We start from the raw sequence: 21032 nt of genomic DNA, 5'->3' as shown, positions 1-21032 counted from the left end.
TAAATAATGCTCTAAGAACTATAACTTTTATTTTCTTCTCTTTTGTTTCTTTTAAATAAGTTCCTAAAGTCTATCACTAGACCAAGGTGGACAATTTTTAGGACTTTTGAAATATTCTCCCAAATTGCTTACCCAAAGGTTTAATACACATTATTACCAGTAATGAATAAGAATCCTTGGATTGAACTCTTATCATTAACCAGTGTATCATCTGTATAATTTTATTATTTTTTGCAAATAAGTGAAACTATACCCTAACCATATTATTTTGCATTTTTCTCCTGAAAATGCATACTTTTCTACTATATGAATACTGACTAGTTGAATTACTTTGGTGAATCATTATGTCCACTATGCCTTTACCAACTGGTGATTTATGTAGATTTAAAAGCATATTTGAATGAATATTTTCTATGATTAAAATGTTAACTCAATGTTTACCATATCGATAGGAAATATGATTTCTCCAACCTATGGTTCAATTATAGTTGTTATTTTAATTTTGACCTGGACATGTTCTTTGTTCTTCACCTTTGTGATTCTTTAAGAGGCTTCTGAGCCAGCTTCCCCTGGACCCACCCCTTCCCTGTGGATCTATATGCAATTCATTTCATCCTCTGCTCACACAGTTTTAAAATTATACACCCATATTCAAGAGGCTTTACCTGTTGGTCATCAGGAGTCCATATGCCACATGTGATTTGACTTTCCAAGTTGATTTCAGATGACCAGTGTCTTTGTCCGCTGACAGAACCAACCAGGACAAACCCGTCTCGATATGAAATAAGTGCTTGAGTACCATCATGGCTCCACGTGAAATCACTCACCTTTGAGACACACAGAGACAAAAGGTGTCAATTTGTAATCTGAAAGGGAAAGCACTTTTATTAAAGACTACAGTCATTAACTTAGCCTTTGGCTATGAGTCAGCCGGCTTCAAAGAAAACAATATATAAAATACATTTTATATTTTAACACAAATATATAATATAAAAGATACCATTTGAAAAGCAAGTGTCAATGCAGTGGTAAGTGCTTCACACATGTTAATTCTTTAAGCCTTGTTCGTGGGAGGTGTTATCATGCCCATTTTATGGAGAAAACAAGACACAGAGAGGATAAGTAACTTATCCTTGATTACACACTGCATCAAGACTGCATCAAGCCTTGATGCAAAGGCTGCATCAAGAATGACCCAGGGTTTTATGGATCCAATGTCCTTGCTTTTTGCCATTGTTCTATGGCCTCCCACCTACAGTAACAGAGTCTCCATTAGTGTCTCTGGGTCACTTATCAAAATGGTAAAGTTCTCAGTTTCTGATTATCTAGCTTTCTCAATCTTCCTAACAATATTCCCTTAATCAAAATGAAAAAAAAAAAAAACCTAACTGGAAAAATTACACATACTTATCAAATGCATTTATTGCATTTATGCAAGTAACCACATTTTAAAAATATTTTAATCTACTATTGTAGTGAATTACTTCTATGGATTTCCTTAAATTATACTACCCTTGCATGCCTAGAAGCAGCTCAACTTGGAGGTGAAATACTGTCTTTTACAGACACAGTGGAAGTTGGTTTACTAATGAGTTTAGAATTTCTACAACTGTATTCATGAGTGAAATAAAATTATGATTGGCTTTTTTTGTAATGTCTTTGTCTGGATTTATCAAGGTTATGTTGATTTCTCAGAATGAGCTGGAGAGTACTTCCTCTTGTTCCACTGCCTGAAGGAATTTGTATAAACTGGGACGGCCTGTTGCTTTAAAGTTTGGTATAACATGGCTATAAAACCATCTGTCTCAATTTTTTTGTGGGAAGATTTTTAACTACTGCTTCAGTTTACTTAATAGTTTTAGTACTAGTCAAGCATTTAAGCTTTTTATTTCTTCTTGAGTCAGTTCTATTAAATTATTTAAAAAATTTTTCCAGTTTATGTAAGTTTTCCAAACTGTTTGCAAGTAGTTGCTGATAGTATTATCTTTTTAAAAATCAACTTTACTGAGGTATAATTTACATAAAATAAAACAAAGTTCCCCTGAGAAGTCAATCCCCTACCCTCACCCTTGGTCCAAGGCAACCAGTGATTTAATTTCTCTCACTAGCTGCTTATTCTTGAATTTTACATGAATGTAACTATATATACTATGTTCACTTTTGTGTATGGCTGCTTTTACTCAGCACAATGGTTTGAGAGTATTCTAAATTCTTGTGTGCATCAGCAGCTCACTCCTTTTCACACAAGTAGTATTTCATTGTATAAATATATTACAACTTATTTAGCTACCCAAATTGCCAGGCATTTAGGTTGTTTCCAGTATTTGGCTATTATAAAATTGCTATGAGCATTCATGTTCAAGACTTTTTGTAGAAACATGGTTTCATTTCTCTTGAGTAGGTAAATATGTAAGAGTGGAATTAACCGCTGGATCATTTGGTAAGTGTGTGTTTAACTGCATAAGAAATTATCAAACTGTTTTCCAAAGTGGTAAAGCCTTTTTAAACTCCCAGCAGTATATGAGAATACCAGCAGGTCCACTCCTCATTAACCCTTGGTGTTGTCGGTCTTTTATTTTAGCTATTCTAGTTGTATGTAGTGATAGAACACTGTGCTCTTAATTTGCATTTCTTCAATGTAGTCAGGTGAGCATCATTTCACATGCTTATTGATCATTTGCATATCATCACTTGGGACATGTCTCTTCAAATCCCTTGCTATGTGTATCTATTCCCTTATTCACTCATATATATGTGTTTTATGTGTGTGTATAAATATATAGATGTATATACTAGGTCTACATACATATGAATGTAAGTTTTCAACCTTATTATTGATATAATCCTTTATCAGATATATATGCTGCAAATAATTTCTCTTACTCTGGGGCTCTTCTTTTTCTTTTTTAAAGATTTTTATTTATTTATTCATGAGAGACACAGGAGAGAGAGGCAGAGACATAGGCAGAGGGAGAAGCAGATTCCCTGCAGGGGAGCCTGATGTGGGACTCGATCCCAGGACCCCAGGATCACGACCTGGGCCAAAAGCAGACACTCCACCACCCAAATGCCACCTGCTTTTCTTTTTCTTTTCTTTTTTTTTTTTTTTTAAGATTTTATTTATTTATTCATAGAGACACACACAGAGAGAGAGAGAGAGAGAGAGGCAGAGACACAGGCAGAGGGAGAAGCAGGCTCCATGCAACAAGCCCGACGTGGGACTCGATCCTGGGTCTCCAGGATCACACCCCAGGCTGCAGGCAGCACTAAACCGTTGTGCCACCGGAGCTGCCCCTGCTTTTCTTTTTCTTAATGGCAGCTTTCAAAAAGTAAAAGTCTGAGTTTGGAAGTTTTCCTTCATTTCTATTTTCTGGGATAGTTTGATAAAAATATTTATTTATTTTTTTAAAATGTATTTATTTATGATAGTCAGAGAGAGAGAGAGAGAGAGAGGCAGGCAGAGGGAGAAGCAGGCTCCATGCACCGGGAGCCTGATGTGGGATTCGATCCCGGGTCTCCAGGATCGCGCCCTGGGCCAAAGGTAGGCGCCAAACCGCTGCGCCACCCAGGGATCCCTGATAAAAATATTTAAAGAAGAGTATTAAAACTCGTCTTTAAATGCTTGATAGAATTCCCCTGTGAAGCCAACCGGCCCTGGGTTTTTGTTTGTTGGGGTATTTTTTATTACGGATTCAATTTCTTTGCTGGTTATCGGACTGTTTAAATTTTCTATTTCTTCCTGTTTCAGTTTTGGTAGTTTATGTTTCTAGAAATTTGTCCGTTTCTTCCAGATTGTCCAATCTGTTGGCATACAGTTTTTCATAATCTTCTAATTGTTTATATTTCTATGGTGTTAGTTTTTGTCTTCTCTCATTGTGATTTTATTTATTTACTCTACCAAGCCCGTTCTCTTTTCTTTTTGGTAAGTCTGGCTAGGTGTTTAACAAATTTTTTCAAAGAACAAGCTCCTGGTTTCCTTGCTTTGTTCCATTGTTTTTTGTTTTGTTTTAGTTTACATGTGTGAAGCACTTAGCACTGCACTGACACTTGCTTTTCAAATGGTATCATTTATTTCTGCTCTAATCTTATTATTTTCCTTCCGCTCGCTTTAGGCTTCAATGGCTGTTCTTTTTCCAGGTCCTTCAGGTGTACGGTTAGGTTGTTTGAGATTTTTCTTACTTGGCCTGTATTGCTATATAGTGCCCTCTTAGGACTTCTTTGGCTGCAAACTCAAAGGTTCTGGATCATCATGTTTTCATTTTCATTTATTTCTATGTATTTTTTAATTTCTTCTTTAATTTCCTGGTTGACACATTCATTCTTTAGTAGCATGTTATTCAACCTCCATGTATTTGTGGTCTTTCCAAATTTTTTCTTATACCTGACTTTAAGTTTCATAGTGTTATGGTCAAAATATATGTGTTGCATGATCTCAATCTTTTTGTACCTATTGAGGCCTGATTTGTCATCTAGTATGTGATCTGCTCTGGAGAATGTCCCATGTGCACTTGAAAAGAATGTGTATTCTGCTGCTTTAGGATGAAATGTTCTGAATATATCTGTTAATCCCATCTGGTCCAGTGTGTCATTCTAAGCCATTGTTTCCTTGTTGATTTTCTGCTTAAATGATCTGTTCATTGATGTAAGTGGTTGTTAAAGTCCCCTACTATTACTGTATTATTATCAAAGAGTTCCTTTATGTTTGTTATTGTTTTATATAATTGGATGCTTCCAAGTTGGGTGCATAAATATTTACAATTGTTACATCGTCTTGTTGGATAGCCTCTTTTTATTATGATATAATGCCCTACTTCAACTCTTGTTACAGTCTTTGGTTTAAAATCTAGTTTGTTTGATAAAATCTAGTTTGTTTGAATCATTGCTACTCTGGCTTTGACATCATTTGCATCATAAATCTTCTCCGTTCCCTCACTTTCAACCTGCAAGTATCTTTAGGTCTAAAATTAATCTCTTGTAGGCAACATATAGATGGGTCTTATTTTTCATGCATTTTGATACCCTAGGTTTTCTGATTGGAGCATTTTCTTTTGAAGTATTTTATTTATTTACTTATGACAGAGAGAGAGAGAGAGAGAGAGGCAGAGACAGAGGCAGAGGGAGAAGCAGGCTCCATGCAGGGAGCCCGATGCAGGACTCGATCCTGGGTCTCCAGGATCACACCCTGAGCTGACGGCGGCACCAAACTGCTGGGCCACCGGGGCTGCCCTGGAGCATTTTTTTTTTTTGCCCTGGAGCATTTTTTAAAAAGATTTTATTCATTTATTCATGAGAGACACACAGAGAGAGAGAGAGGTGCAGACACAGGCAGAGGGAGAAGCAGGCTCCTTGCAAGGAGCCCAATGTGGGACTCGATCCTGGATCCTGGGATCACCCCCTGAGCCAAAGGCAGACACTCAACCGCTGAGGCATACAGGTGTCCCTGATTGGAGCATTTAATCCACTCACATTCAGTGTAATTATTGATAGATAGGTACTTAGTGCCATTCTATTACTTGTTTTGTTGTTTCTGAAGATTTTCTCTTGTCTTTTCTAGTCTCTGTCACTTTTGATGTTTCCTCCCCATTTAGAGAATCTCCTTTCATATTTCTAACAAGACTGGTTTAGTGGTTACAAACTCTTTTAGTTTTTGTTTGTCTGGGAAGCTCTATCTGCCTTCTATTCTGAATGATAGTCTTGTTGGATTGAGTATTCTTGACAGCAGATTTTTCTCATTCAGCACGTTGAACATATCATGTCACTTTCTTCTGGCTTGCAGAGTTTCTGTGGAGAGATCTGCTACTAACCTTATGGGTCTTTTCCTTTTCAGTTAGGGACTTCTTTTGTCTCACTGCTTTTAGGAATTTTTTAATCACTAAATTTTGCAAATTTAATTACAATGTATCTTGGTATTAGTCTGCTCTTTTTGATCTTGATGGGAGTTCTCTATGCCTCCTGGATTTGGATGTCTGTTTCCTTCCTCAGATTAGGGAAGTTTTCAGCTATGATTTCCTCAAATAAACCTTCTGCCCTCTTTTCTCTCTCTTCTTCTTCTTCTGGGACGCCTATGATATGAATGTTATTAGGTTTTATGGAGTCACTGAGTTCCCCAAGTCTACTCTCGTGATCCATAATTTTTCTTTTGTTCAGCTTCATTATTTTACATAATTCTACCTTCTGTATCACTTATTCGTTCCCCTTCTTCTTTCCTTGTGGTTATATCTAGTCCATTTGGAATTTCAGATATTGCACTTTTCATTTCTGCCTGACTGGTTTTAAGCTCTTTCATCTCTGTGGTAAGGGTCTCCCTCACATCTTCCATGCTTTTCTCAAGCCCAGTGATATCTTTATGACTGTTGCTTTAAATTCTGCATAAGACATATTACTTATATCTGTTTCAATTAGATCTCTGGCCATGACCTTTTCTTGTTCTTTCTTTTGGGATGCATTCCTACGTCCTGGCATTTTGTCTAGGTCTCTGTCTTCTGTGTGTTACAAAATCCTGGTATGTTTCCTGCTCTTGAGAGTAATGGCTTTATGAAGAGGTCATACAATGTCCAGGGCCTGGTACCTCAGGAAGTGTCTCTGGTGTATGCTGTATGCACTCGGCTGCTGTGATTTGGCTGCTCTATCCCTCAGGTCCTTCTACAGAGGCTCGCCTTGCTTACAATGGCCAGTGTTTGGGTCTTGGCCAGAGTGTGGTGAGTTTTAAGTAGGTGTACTCTAACATGCTTGTTAAATGAGACCAGATGCTACTTCCAATAGAAAAGAGGCCTTGTAGAACGCTATGGTGGGTAGACACGGTGTGTGTATGGGTTTCTGCTGATCTTCTGGGGAAAGGGCCCAGTGTGCTGGTCTTTAGGGACATTTGCCCAAAAAAACCAGTACCAACACAGCACAGGGGGCAGGACTTGGTGTAAAGAGGTTAGTCAAGCAGTGTTGGCACTATGCTATTTACTGAGGTTGGTTTATACAGAGAAGCAGGGGAGGCGAATGGGCATCGGCCAGCATCTTTGTCCTGGGAGAGGGGAGTCTGTGCTTGCTGCTCTCAGGGAAGCCCTGCCAGAAGAGCACATCATTTCCTATCATGTGTCCTAGGCATTTTTCATATCTCTGTTTTCACATGGTCTGTCTCCAGATTGCCTGACTGCCTGGAGCAGTGCAGTGCACTTTGGGCTCTATCTCAGCCAAACCAGCCGACTTTTCAAACTCTAAACTTTAGGGACCTGGTGTGAGGGAAACCTGCATGGGTCTCCTGGGGGAGGGCCTGACTGTGCTGGGATGATGCAGGTTTGACCCAGAAGGGCAGTCATGCCAGAGCACAAGGGCATGGGATTTGGAGCAAAGCAGGCTACATAGCCAGTGTCTGGGTTAGTCACCCTCAGCAGGTGTCTCTGAGCCTATGCTGAGGGGTGGGGAGGGAAATGGGACCTGTCAGCTCTTTTGTCCCTGGAGAGGCAATGCCAGCTCTCACCAATACGCTGCAAGAAGAAGGGATAGTCTCTCTCTGTGCCTCTTAGGTGAGCCTCAGATCCTGCCATCCGTCCTGCGCTACCTGCCTGCCTGCTCTACAGGAGGAGGGCAGCATCCTCAGGGCTCTCTCCAGCCATGCCACAACCTCTAAAACTTCAGTCTTTCAGCCCCCTGGTTGCAAAAAATCATGAAAACCATCCCTTCCCATTTTCCCAGCCAATGGCTTGGGAGAAGTGTTTTCTTTGTATGATCCACTCTTCTCTTTCCCATTTTTCACGACAACCAGTCTCTCTCACCTCTGCAGCACCAGCAATCTGTTTCTACTCCAAACCATGTCTCCACGCTTCCTATATTTCTTGATGTGGCCTCTTCTAATTGTGCAGTTTGTTCTGTCAGTCCTCAGGCTGATTTCTTGGGTATTCAAAATGATTTGATTGATAGTGATTTAGCTGTGTTCGAGGGATGAGGCAAGCCTAGGGTCCTCCTACTACACTACTATCTTAGCTCCACCCCATCACTACTGTATTTATTGAAAAAAAAAAACCATGTATAACTGGCCCTGTGCAGTTCAAACTGCAGTTGTTTAAGGGTCAACTACATGTACAAATATCAAATTGTTATTCTGTATACCTGAAACAAAAATTGTTATATGTCAGTTACATTTCAATTAAAAAAAAATGACTATTGTTGCCCCCACTGAATTATCTTTTAGGTACCTTTGATTACCTGGTAATCTCTATAGTTATGCCTACCTTTCCATTCATAAAACTGTTTTAAGTTGCTTTTACTTGGAAATGTTTAACTTTCTTTAAAATTGTTGACATTACTGGATATATGATATTTCAGATAAAAATAAATGGACAAAAGACAAAAGGACATGAACATCTGCTGTTTTCCCAGCAGGTGTTATAGTTTGTGTTCAGTGGTTAGCATGTCTCCACCATGACAATGGCATGGATTTGTGAGACAGTTCTTGAACAGCTGGTCTGAGGTTACTGAAAAAAGTTGTTTGCTTAGGGTAAACTCAAAACCTTGGTTTCACTGACCCTGTGTTTCAACTAACTACACTAGTTTTTCTTAAGAAACTTAAACATATTTTTTTAGAGATAACACACTAATTCTGCTATGAAATTTAAAGTCTTTGCATTTTGCAAAAGTAATGCCATTTATTTATATGTACTCTCACTAATTTATCTTGGGAGAGACTTATACTCTTTTTAAAAAAGATTTATACTCTTTTTAAAAAGATTTCTTTTTAGAAATTATCTTACTAGAGGGTGGAAGGGTATGGCCAGTGAAAAGAAGCTTCCCCAAGACATCACCAGTCATGCTGTCAGAGAAAATGATAACAAAGGATGTTTCCATGAACTCACTGGGTTTATTAAATTAGGTCAACAGAGTGATAAGAATATGCCACAATTGGAAAAAGAGAGACAAGGGAACTGATACCTAGTGCTGTAAAGAAAATAAGCAGGAAGCCCTCCTCCTTCTGGTTGCCTTTGGATGGCAGAGGGTTATGTGCTCTTGCCTCACTAAGCATGTCATCAGACATGGATTAACTGCGTCTGAGCACCAGCCTGGTCAGATCTCAGCCCGAGGCAGTTTTCATCACAACGGCCAATGGCTGTGTGGGGCACAGCCATCCTTGGTGACTAATCCTATACAATAACGCATGCACTGTTCCAGACTCACTTTTGAAATAAAGGATTCATAATAATTTCCCGAAAAGGAAATTGTTAAAGCATCACTTAGCTTTTGCCAAATGGCCAAATGTTTGATTCCTTTGTGACAGTGCAAGTCAAACTGTTCAACGTGGTGTCAGTTCCTCTCAAAGTATTATTTTTCTGAGTAGATTTCAAGGATCCTCCTCTCCCAAGCCACATAACTGTCCTTCCTCCTGCCAGGTACTGTTTCAGGTACACAGACAGCCACTACTTTAACCAGTGATTCATTGTCACCAAGGCACGATGTTTCTTCACTCAGGTAAGTTCTGATGCAACACAATTCAAAGCAACCAAACCTTCCTCAGATAGAAGTATTTACTGCTGATAACTGCTCAATGGGTTTCAAGGTTTGCAGAATCAGAGTTCCAAGCAGCACAATTAAATAAAAATCCACATCAGATCACATATAGTGATTACTTTTCAAACATGGCAGAGACAGGCATTTGTAAAATTCTAGGAGCTTCCAAGTGTTCTATGGTTCCTGTAAGTTCATTCACCTGCAGGTCCAAATTCGTCCTTCCTTTCTTATTTCTAAAATGTTTTGTCCCAAGTTCTCAATGAAAGGAAAAGCTGAGGGATATGGTGGTAGTGGAAATCACACAGCTGCTATATGGAAATGACAGAAAGTTCTGTCCTCAGAGATTGCCGTCAGGAGAAAACAGTGTGGTGGTAGTGATACTTGGCTGGTGGGGCTGGACTCTTTAATGGTAATGAAGTCTGAGTTCTTTTGGATATACTATGAATATATGCATTTCTGCTACAGAGAAAAAAGCTTCATGTCTGGGAAGGAGACAGTGTGACAGAGATTATCTGGACTCAAACCTAGGCTCAAATTCTGCTTTACTATCCATGAACTTCATTGGGCAACTTACTCAACTTGCCTGACCTGAGACTGGCATCTGCCCAGTAGGGTTCCTGTGGAAACTGAGTGACAACATATGAAAATGACAGGAACTTAGAGTTTGTCCTAGCTCCTCTTCATAGTCTTTCTCAGTGCAATGCTTTAGAGACTTTCAGTCTTCCAAAGTCTGAAGGCAAGTCTGACTCGATCACTGAGGAAAAAGAGTTCCCACTCTGGTGACAGGAGAATTAGAGCATTTTAGAGACCCTTACAGGAGAATTCAGAGAAGTCCCCACTTTGCAGAAAACCACAAAGTGCTGCTGCCTCAAGGCCTAAAGCAGTCTTGGTGAAGACATCATGACAACTATCTATTTATATATTTACCTTTTAAGAGCTATATCAGTAATTTAAAAAAAATTTTTTTGTTTTAAGTTCAATTTGCCAACATATAGTATTAACATCTAGTGTTCATCTCATTGTGTGTCCTCCTTAATATCCATCACCCAGTTACCCCATTCCCCCACCCACCCTCTCTTCTGCAACCCTTTGTTTCCTAGAGTTAGGAGTCTTTCATGGTTTGTCTTCGTCTCGAATTTTCCCCACTCAGTTCCCCCCTTCCCTTATGGTCCCTTTCACTATTTCTTATATTCCACATATGAGTGAAACCATATAATTGTCTTTCTCCAACTAACTTATTTCACTCAGCATAATACTCTCCAGTTCCATCCATGTCAATGTAAATGGTAAGTATTCAACCTTTCTGATGGCTGAGTAATATTCCATTGTGTATATATACCACATCTTTATCCATTCATCTGTCAAAGGACATTATGGCTGCTTCCACAGCTTGGCTACTGTAGACAATGCTGCTATGAATTGAAAACTGGAGTGCAGGTGTCCCTTCATTTCACTACATCTGTATCTTTGGGATAAATACCCAGTGACTATTTTTTTTAAAGAGTTTGTTTATTTATTCATTTATTTAAAAGAGAGGGCACACTTAAGTTGGGGGAGGAGCAGAAGAGGAGGGGCAGAGGGAGAGAATCTCAAGCAGACTCCCCACTGAGAGCCCAACACAGGGCCCCGACCTCTCAACCTCACATCACGACCTGAGCCAAAACCAAGAGTCAGATGCTCAACCAACTGAGCCACCCAGGCGCCCCAACATTATGGCTGCTATTTAAGGGCAGGTACATTCTGTGGTCAGGGGCTACGAGGTCGTAGTCCCTCATTACACTATAGGCACTACAGCAATATGTGATGACAAATACCAAGTACAGACAGTGTCAGAAGTATTTACTATATTTAATCTTATTTAATCCCTCCAGTGATCCTCTAAGACAGGCAGCATTAGAATCCCTATGCTACAAATGAAAAGACTGAGACACAGAACCTAAGTATCTCCTACTAAGAAGTCACAGAGTGAGACTCTTGGTCTGTGTGGTCTGACTCTGGAGCTCTTGCTCTTGACCCACAATGTCTACCCTCCACGAAGCATGAACTTCTCATGGTCATATGGATTTCCACCTCTGTGGCTCTATTTCAAGATAGCCGGTTAGAGTAACAGGGTAGGTTCTACTTCCTTTCACTCCATGGAGGTATACAGGGAACAGGTAAGGCCTTTTCATAGTCAGTCAAAATTATTACATTTCCTCCACCAAATAGACTCACACAAAAGAGAATGTTCTATTTTACCCAGAGGTAGATTTGTCTTCTGTGAGGATAACTTACAAAGACCCTTAGCGTAACAGTAACTGCTAATAGTATCTTTGTTCCTTGTAATTCTGTGTCAGTTCACTGGGCATATCTTTAAACCTGGGGAGCTCATAGCTTATTTAAACAACAGATGGGAGCAAAGAGGGTGAGAATCCACTTCCTGAGAAATGTATAAAAAAGGCAGTCACAGAGAAACCATTCCTGGAGTGGTAAAACAGTCTAAGAAAGCCCTCATGGAGAAAGGTCCCCTGAGGACTTGGTTCTGAAGCCACAGTTCTGTTAAATCCTCAGGACGCGACATGTGTCCTTAATTTCACGAGACGAGACGAAGAGCTCCATGTGGCCCATCATCACAGGGGGAAGAGGGAAGAGCCAGATCTGTACCATAAACCAGAAGAATCTCTGGAGCAGCTTTAAAAATAGCACAGCTCAGCAGGGAGTCCCTGGAGCGCCTGTTTTCCTCAGAGCAGAAACAAATTTGTATCAGAAAGGAAGAGCTGAGGGATGACAACAGGTGGCCACGCTAATTGAAACCTGACAGAAGAGAGTGTTAAAAACTCAGCTTGACGAGTAGGTTGTGAGAACAGTTCTTGTGGAGCTCCCTGCTAGAGAACTATGAAGATTACAACACAGGGAAGGTACCTTTCAAAGGGAGCAAAAAAGTGATATGCCATAAGCACTTCAGAGGATCCAAATTTAACATGTAATCACAACAATGAATGGTAAAAAATGATTTCACAGATTTAATTAAAGCTTAAAACTTGGAGAGTTCTCATAACAGCAGAATAGTTGAATAGAGAAGTATGATCTTTCTCTTTTTATAAAGTGATATACTCAAGAGGAATGAAAAGCAGGATTCTAGTTTTATTTATTTCCACTCCACCTATTTCTAGAAAAAGCTTCCACTTGCCCAGGAATACGTGCTCGGCATTCTCTCTCCAGCAATGTCTCACTGGAAGAGGCTCCTGTCCACTCACCTGAGCCCCTCGGTCGTTGACCAATTCCACAGACCACCTCCCTTCGTACTGAATCCACACAAATATCCCTCCATCTGCGTCACACGTGGCCAGCTTCTGGTATGGCTCATTCCACCTCACCAGCACAACCTAGAAAATAACCAAGAAGATATTTACCACAGGGAATGAAGCAGTGGGCCAGGACTATGTCTCTAAGGAGACAGACTTCAGAACTAAAGGGAAGTCATTGTCAAGGGGAATGAATGGCTGAGGGCAGGTGTGGGGATTAGCAGAGGGGAGAGGACACAGTCCACAGGTGGTGGAATTACAGGGAACCAGACCCTCCCATGACAAAGCTTCCTGACATATGGCAGACACCTGAGCAAACAATAAACTGTGGCACAAAAATGCCCATTGCCCAAAAAACAGAAAAGACCCACAGCCCATCTAGACCCAGTCCTGCCTCTCACAAGTCCAAGAATAGTTCAGCATTTAAACAATTCAGAAAAAATACAGTTGAAATGTCTAAGCTATTTACTACTTATCACAGAGGAAATACAAAGAAATTATAAGCTTCAAAATTTGTGAGTATAACAAATTAATTTTTTAATTTGAAAAATGATCCCGGACAAATCACTTTCATCTTTCTCAACTATCACTCCCTCATTCAAAAGGTGGACCCTCTGTAGGTGGTTTGTGGGATTAGGTAAATGCCCAAGGAGCCTGAAGGCAGGGCTCACAGAGCCCAGTAAAACCTGTAAGTACATACACAGGACTGACTGTGAAGTGGTCCTGGAAGCCCATGAACCACAAAACCAACACCCTGCCTTCACTGTGGTAAACATTCCCCAAGTGTTCACCGGCCTATGCTGGTGATCATGAGGAATTCATTCAGACATTCCGTTTGTAATTCCTAGGTTCACACTGTGTGACACTCTATGACCAATGCCCAGGTGGGGAACACTAGACCCCACGCTGGGGAAGTTTAAAGTCCATCTGGGAGTCAGAATATCCACTGATGCACAGACATATACTAATGAGTGTCAGCCAAATGAGCACTGTCATTAACCAGCAAGAGCACAGCTGCTATTTGTAAGAAAGATTTGAATCTCCCGTCTCCCTCCAAGACTTCATGTCCAGTAAAACAACCCTGATGAACATGCAGCACCGGTGTAAATGGTCTCCATGTCCTAAGACAGCAAGTAAGCAAGGCCAAGGACAGATTGTCAAGGGCCTCTGTGATGGCCAGAGCCCTCTGCACACCCACCTGTGTCCAAACTACAGACTAACACAAAAGTGCTTTTGCCTCTCAAACGTGTGTCATGGGCACACCGGATTTTAAGTCTTTCAGTTGGTTTTCAGGTACCAGAGAGCTGGAGAGGCCTCCAGCTTTGGTTGGCCACACTTGGTGGCATCAGCACTTGTTGCAAGATGCGTAATAAAATTCAAGAGGAAATTATTACCCCTCTGAAAGGATACTGTAGCTCTTTTTGAAACCTCTGCAAAAAATCAAAGATGGTTGTATGGCTGCAATCCTTTGAGACCCGGCGACCACCAGACAAATCTCACCTAGTTGATGGCTTCCCCTGCCAGAGTTAGCTTTCATGGATGCGGGTGCCAACCACACCCTCAGCGGCCCCAATCCCATTTTCTCTCTTGCTGGCCCTGCTGCCTCACTCTGCTCACAACTCCACAAGCACAGCACGTCCTCCATCTCCTCCAGAACTACTGGCTTACACGCACGCCTCCCCACTGAGCTGCCCCTGGAAACAGAGGTGAGCCCATCTTTGAATCCTGACACACAGTCATTCTGAATGTATTATGTCAAAGAGTGATATATAATTAGAAGTTATGATCCTTACTCAATTATATCTTTGAATTATAAAAGATTATTAAAAACTATGTCCAGAAGGTTATTTTCAAGGTCCAACAGCCAGCACTGCCTGCCTCCCTCCCTATTATGAAGTGTAGGTGCTGAGGAGAGAGATTAAGACCTTTCTGCACTCAGGGAGTTCAGTTCACTAAACAGACATAATATAGCGCTCTAAATGCAGTTACAGAGTTGTGAACATACAAAGGAGGGGGTCTTAATACAGGTGGATTAGGGAAGGGGGACAAATCCAGATTGATTTTTTAAAGTCCAGTTTCTTATATTCTCTATTTAAAAAATAAATAAAAATAAATTCTTTATCCAAATTACTGACAGAAGTTTTAAAAAAAAAAAACCCAGTAATATCATCAACAATAAGAGTCTCTAGATGACACTGAATGTGTCATAAAATTTATAATTTCCAAACAGTCAGTAAAGGCCAACTTCATAAACTTCTTTCAGATCCAACGATGATTTGTCCCAAGCACTGCAATCCACAAACATGTGTGTGGCTACAATTTGGTTCTTAAAGACATACATTCATTGTTTAAGCCCACAATCACTAATGTACTTCAGAATGGCCACCACAGGAGGGAATATGACAAATAAGTGCAGTTTTTAAATTATTTCCTTAGGTTAACACAGAGCCCATTCATCTGCTATGACCTCCCTAGGAATAACATTTGATGACAAGATATCTTATTGTACAAAATAAATATTGGCCACATTTTCTATACTTCTGCCTTTCTGCCTTTAACATCCATTGCCAGATATGATTGAATATTAAGTTAGCATCAATAACAAAACCCTTCTTCTTCATGAAAACAGCCTGCGGAGTCATAGCATGACACAGACACAAAAGAGCATAAGCAAAAAAATATTTTAGTTATTTTTTACTTTACAGATTCCTTGGTCTTATGACAACACAGTTGTAGTTGTTGAATAAAAGAAAGGGTTTACAGATTCAATTTCATCTTTTTGTAATTCTTGATCAGTGCAGATGCAGCAGGAGATGAAAACGTAGTCCCCACTCACACACCTTTGCTGTGAATTCTAACCAGTGTAGCTAAATAGGTGAGTAGCGCCCCTAAATTAGAGAAAAGAAATCTTTCCAGTGATTCTTGGTTTAAAAATAAAGTCCAACCACTAATGTTGTTTGCCTGGATTAGAATTCTCATTTCCTTTCTCGTCTACAATTCATAGCAGCTCGCCTTATCTCCCAGCAGCTTATTTCCTGTTCTCCAAATCCTTCCAGTCTGGTTGGCAATGTCAGGACATACCAGAGCACTGAGAAACTACCAACCAGGGGTCCAGTCACCCACATTATGTGGCGGGGTGCTCAGCCTCTGCCCAGGCATTCTGAGGCAGAGCTCCCCTTCTCTTTTAAAGGACATGGGGCTCCAGTTTACTCTGGGCACAAAAGAGGTAGGGTGTTAGGGGCACTAGCTGAAGCGCGTGTTCTACTAAAAAGTCAGAAGATAAGCTAAATATTAACGCAGGTTTTTGATTATTCAAAAAAATACAAGCCTGTTGCTCTCTCATTTCATAGCTATTAATTGCTATTGCTATTAATAAATATTTCTTGAGGACTATTTTTTTTTAATTTTTATTTATTTATGATAGTCACAGAGAGAGAGAGAGAGGCAGAGACACAGGCGGAGGAAGAAGCAGGCTCCATGCACCGGGAGCCCGATGTGGGATTCGATCCCGGGTCTCCAGGATCGCGCCCTGGGCCAAAGGCAGGCGCCAAACCGCTGCGCCACCCAGGGATCCCGAGGACTATTAAAGGTACAAAAATCTACATTAAAAATATGGCAGGTCTGATGATGGTCTATTTAGGATGTAATCTAATGTTCTAAATAAGTCACTTCATTTCCTACACCCCATCTATTTTTAGGGATAATACACAAGTGTTAGTTAACCCATCTCAAGGATGTTCATCTTTTTAGGCAGAAACCCTTTAAATGATGTTGGGAGATATGTATAATTATATTTTATAGAAATATACAGGAAATCACCTCAATGAATGACCAGTACCACCAATGTTTGTAAATATTTCCCTCAACCTAAACAGAATGTAATTTGATGAAAGCTAAATAAAATAGATCAAGTAATAAATCCCTGTGATTATCACCATTCAGTTCTTCTTATTCCGTAATTTTTGTTAAGGGAAACAGAAATAAGTTCAATTGTGCCAGTTTATGTTCAAATACATTTAGTAAAACAAAACGAGTTTTAGAAACGATATGAACTTTAGATACATTTAATCATTCTACCAAAGAACCAAAAGCTTCTTAAAACAGAAGCTGGAAAAAACTCAACAGGCACAGTGGTTTTCCAGCCTGATGCCCACCAGCACAAAGATCCTTGAATGGCTCTGGTGGGAGTGCAGGCTCTGGACCCGAGTTCTGGCCTTGCCGCTCACCAGGGCAACCTGCTGACTGGCTTGGGGTCCTCTTCTGCCCATGGGGTAACAGCAGCACATCCTTCTAATGTGTGTGAGGAGTATGTTGAGAAAGGACGTTAGCGTGGTGCCAGGCACAGGGCAAACACCTGCTCAGTGAGAGCTCCAGGTTATTCAAGTGTGAGCTAAAACTTTCAGAATATAGAGACTAGTTCAGCACAGTATTTATGTGTATAGTTTCCTCTTCTTTGACAGACGATAAATGGTTGGAAAGTCAGTTCCTCTTCCCAGGCCTACCTCCTGCGGCTTGCCCCACCTAATTCTGTACCTAACAAATCACTACCACTACACACTTTCTGGCACCTTTGGTGTAAAATAACCCTCTGCCCTTTGACACTGATGGGAATGCCTTCATTCCAACAGTTCTCTCTTAAAAAAAAAAAAAAAAAAGATTTTATTTATTTATTCATGAGACACACAGAGAGAGAGGCAGAGATACAGGCAGGGGAGAGGCAGGCTCCCCACAAGGGGCCTGATGTGGGACTCGATCCCGGATCCCGGGATCACGCCCTGAGCCAAAGGCAGACACTCAACCGCTGAGCCACTCAGGCGTCCCTCCAACAGCTCCCTCTTGCCACTACTGCAGTACCTTCTACACTGCTCACACTCTGCATTTACTCCCTCAAACATCTCAGTTCCTCATCGGCTGAGAATTTCTTTGCTTTCATGTTCCTGGAGCCCAGCACTGCGCCAGGCACACAGCAGGCATTCTACAAATCTTTCTAAACTAAACTATTCCTGAATGGTGATCAGCCATATTTCTGTAGATTTAATTATATTCTCTCTCAACAATAAGATGTTAAGATTAGTTCAAATGAGGGGAACTGGGGGGCTTAGGTCATGATCCCAGGGTCCTGGGATTGAGCCCCACTTCAGGCTCCCTGCTCAGTAGGGAGTCTGCTTCTCCATCCTGCCCTATGCTCATGTTCTCTCTTGCTCTCAAATAAATAAATAAGATCTTAAAAAAAAAAAAATCAAGTTAAGGCTAATTCAAATGAGACTGTTTTGGTAACGGCTTGTGACAAAAATTCACAAAATTCATACAATTCATCCATTTAAAATGTACAATTCAGTGGTTTTACTCTATCTATAGAGCTGTGCAACCATGATCACAAGTTTTAGAACATCTTCACTGACCCCCAGTAGGACCTCCAGCCCTAGACAATCACTAATTTTCCTTCCGTCTTTACTGATTTGTCTATTCTGGACATTTCATATAAATGGAATCATACAATATGCAGCCTTCTGTGCCTGGCTTCTTTCACTCATCATGTTTTCAAGGTTTATCCATGCTGTAAGCATACAACAGTATTTACTTCATTTATATGGCCAAATAATATTCCATTGTGTGGACACATCACACTGTATCCATATACTCAGCTGATAAACATCTGGGTTGTTCCCATCATTTGGGTATTATGAATATTTCTATGAACATTTCTATACAAGTCTTTGTATGGACACGTGTTTTCCTCTTTTGGGGTATATGCCTGGGAGTGGAGTTGCTGGGGCAAATGATAATTCTATGTTTACCTTCTTGAGGAACAGTTTTCCAAAGTGGCCACACTAACTTACATTCCCAGCACCACTGGGGTGGTGAAGATTCCAATTTCTCCATATTCTTTTCAACACTGCTATCGTGTCTTTTTTAGTATAGCCATCCTAGTGAATATGAAGTGGTTGTGATTTGCATTTTTCTGATGGCTAATGACGTTGAGCATCTTTTCAAGTGCTTATTGGGCATTTATGTATCTTTTCTGAAGAAATGTCTATTCAGATTGTTGGCCCTTTTTTATTCAGTTGTCTTTTTTTCTTATTGAGCAGGGGAAGTTTTTCTCATTAAATCCACTGAAACACCAACAGTATTTTTTAAAAACTTCAACTTTTATTTCTACATAATCTTACCTCTCTCACTTAAATGTCCACAATCCAGTCCTCATTCGTGCATTCATTCAGTTTGTCAACAAAGAACTCCAGAAGGAAATGTAGCAAAGACAATAAAGGAATTCAGAGAACACAGGGCTGAGGTCAGAGCCTGGAATCCAGGGACCATGGGGCCTCCACATGGTTCTGAATGGGAATGTGTTAGGGGATGACTTTCTCAGGTCCAGCCTCTCTAGGACACTCCCCAGGAAACTCATAGCTACACCTTTCTTCCTGATGTTTTCCAAATCTTCTTGTTGGGAAATAACACATCTTTTCATTGGATAGCATTTATATTTATCAGGCAGGGCTCCATTATGAAAAATGACTCTACCAGGTCTCCTGATAGAAATGCAAAATCACCATCTTGGCCTTCTCATCCACTCAGTGGCAGTAGCAGTCTTCCATAAAAGTGATATATTAAAGCAATCTATAGGAAATCCAACATATAGCCCCTTCATCTCCTGACCACTTTCAGGCACCGATTTGTACATACCTCAAAATTCAGTGGCAAGAATACTCTGCATGGCTCTAACTTCCATCCTTTCCCATTCAATCTCAGCTGCCAACTTCTGAGCAGAAATTTTACTGGAAAGAATGTTCAATCACAAACACTACTGACTGAGGTTTCAAAGCCCTTACCATGAGGAACTAGCATGTTTTTTTCTAGCATCATGTCCCACTTACCTCACGTAAATCTTCTTGGTGAAGACGGGAGTTACTGGCTTTAGCCAATTTAGGGCTAACACAATGATTCAGTTTCACAACTAAGAAAGGGAGGTTAATGCAGTGAAGCGGCCTCCCTGAGATTACACAGCATGTTCAAGATAGGTAAGGGTCCAGGCAGAGCTGCAGTCTCCTTGCCTATTCTGGGCACTTGTCTCCATTCCCAAGGTCAAGCAGACTGGCCCGTAGTCATCTAACACTCGGGACCACCTGGGTGCTGCTCACTGGAACACACACAGATGGAAGAGATGCCCTGCCCTCAAGGAGCACATGAGGTACTGCTCAGAGAAGCCACCTCACTTTTTCTTTCTTAATAAGCATGTACTCTTGCTTTCACACCTCTGAGATGCATACATTTCTGAAAAACAACTTTTATAAAAAGTTCTAGTTCTGATAGAAGAAAACGAAAACCATACTAAGAAGCAATAAACTAAAATATTAGCATTAGGGGATTACATCTTCCCCCACATTTTGCCACATTGAACGAATTCCAGCTTCTCATTCTCCCTTGATGGGAAATTTGAACCATTTCTTTTAGCAGTAATAATAATCAATACTTTGCATCCTTTCCCCATACATTAGCTTATTTTATCTTTGCAAGTATCTTAGAAGAAGGTATTACCATTAATATAACCTCTCCATTTTACAGATTAAAGAAGAGTGAGAGAAGGTAGAAAATTCTCCAGACTTCTTTTTTTTTTTTTTAACTGGGCAGTATTTATGATATATATAACAATTTTTTTAAAAATTCACCTCAAAGTATTCTCCTCATTCAGCTTAGGAAAATACTAGCAGGACTATTTGAACAACCCTGTGTGTTTTTCCCACACCTCAGCCCTTCCTCCTCTAAGAAAAAACTGCTTTCTTGGGTAATTCATGTTTTTAATTCACAAGCATTTTTATATTTATATATTATATAAATGTATCCTCACATACTTTCTTTTTAAATTTTAAATATTTCAGAAAAATTTTAGCATATACCACAGAAATGCAACTGGGATGATAACCTTCCATATGCCACCATCCAGCTTCAAAATGAACATTTATGCATGTTTTTAAGCCTTAAAAAAACTGTTTTTTAACTCAGTGTCATGTTGTGAGGTTCACCCCTGGAGGACAGCTCTAACTCATTTATATTCACTGTGTGAATACACCACAATTTATTCATTCTCTAGCCGATAAACATTTAGGCTGTCTTCCTTTTTCCTTCCTGCTTTTGCTAGCGATGCTGCTTCTAGATACTCTGCTGCCAGCCCCCCTGTGAGCAAGGGCAGTTGGGGTAAGTGGATTAAAGGTCACATGCACCTCCACCTTTCCAGAGCTCCCAGGTTAACTTCCACAG

General features: G+C 40.3%; 1 protein-coding gene across 1 annotated transcript in view; it reads right to left on the bottom strand.

Moving 5' to 3' along the window:
• TULP4 (TUB like protein 4) overlaps window positions 1–21032 on the bottom strand; it is a 228274-nt gene that overhangs the window by 64186 nt on the left and 143056 nt on the right. Inside the window, exons 3-4 of the mRNA XM_041742669.1 lie at window positions 12729–12857; window positions 666–827 (exon numbers count right to left, since the gene is read on the bottom strand). Of these exons, the coding sequence (XP_041598603.1) occupies window positions 666–827; window positions 12729–12857 (291 nt within the window). The remainder of the gene's footprint in view (window positions 1–665; window positions 828–12728; window positions 12858–21032) is intronic.

This window comes from Vulpes lagopus, chromosome 2, assembly GCF_018345385.1.
Source record: "Vulpes lagopus strain Blue_001 chromosome 2, ASM1834538v1, whole genome shotgun sequence".
Lineage (NCBI taxonomy): Eukaryota > Metazoa > Chordata > Mammalia > Carnivora > Canidae > Vulpes > Vulpes lagopus.
Note: the sequence above shows the minus strand (reverse complement) of the source record. Positions and strands in the feature narration are given on the sequence as shown.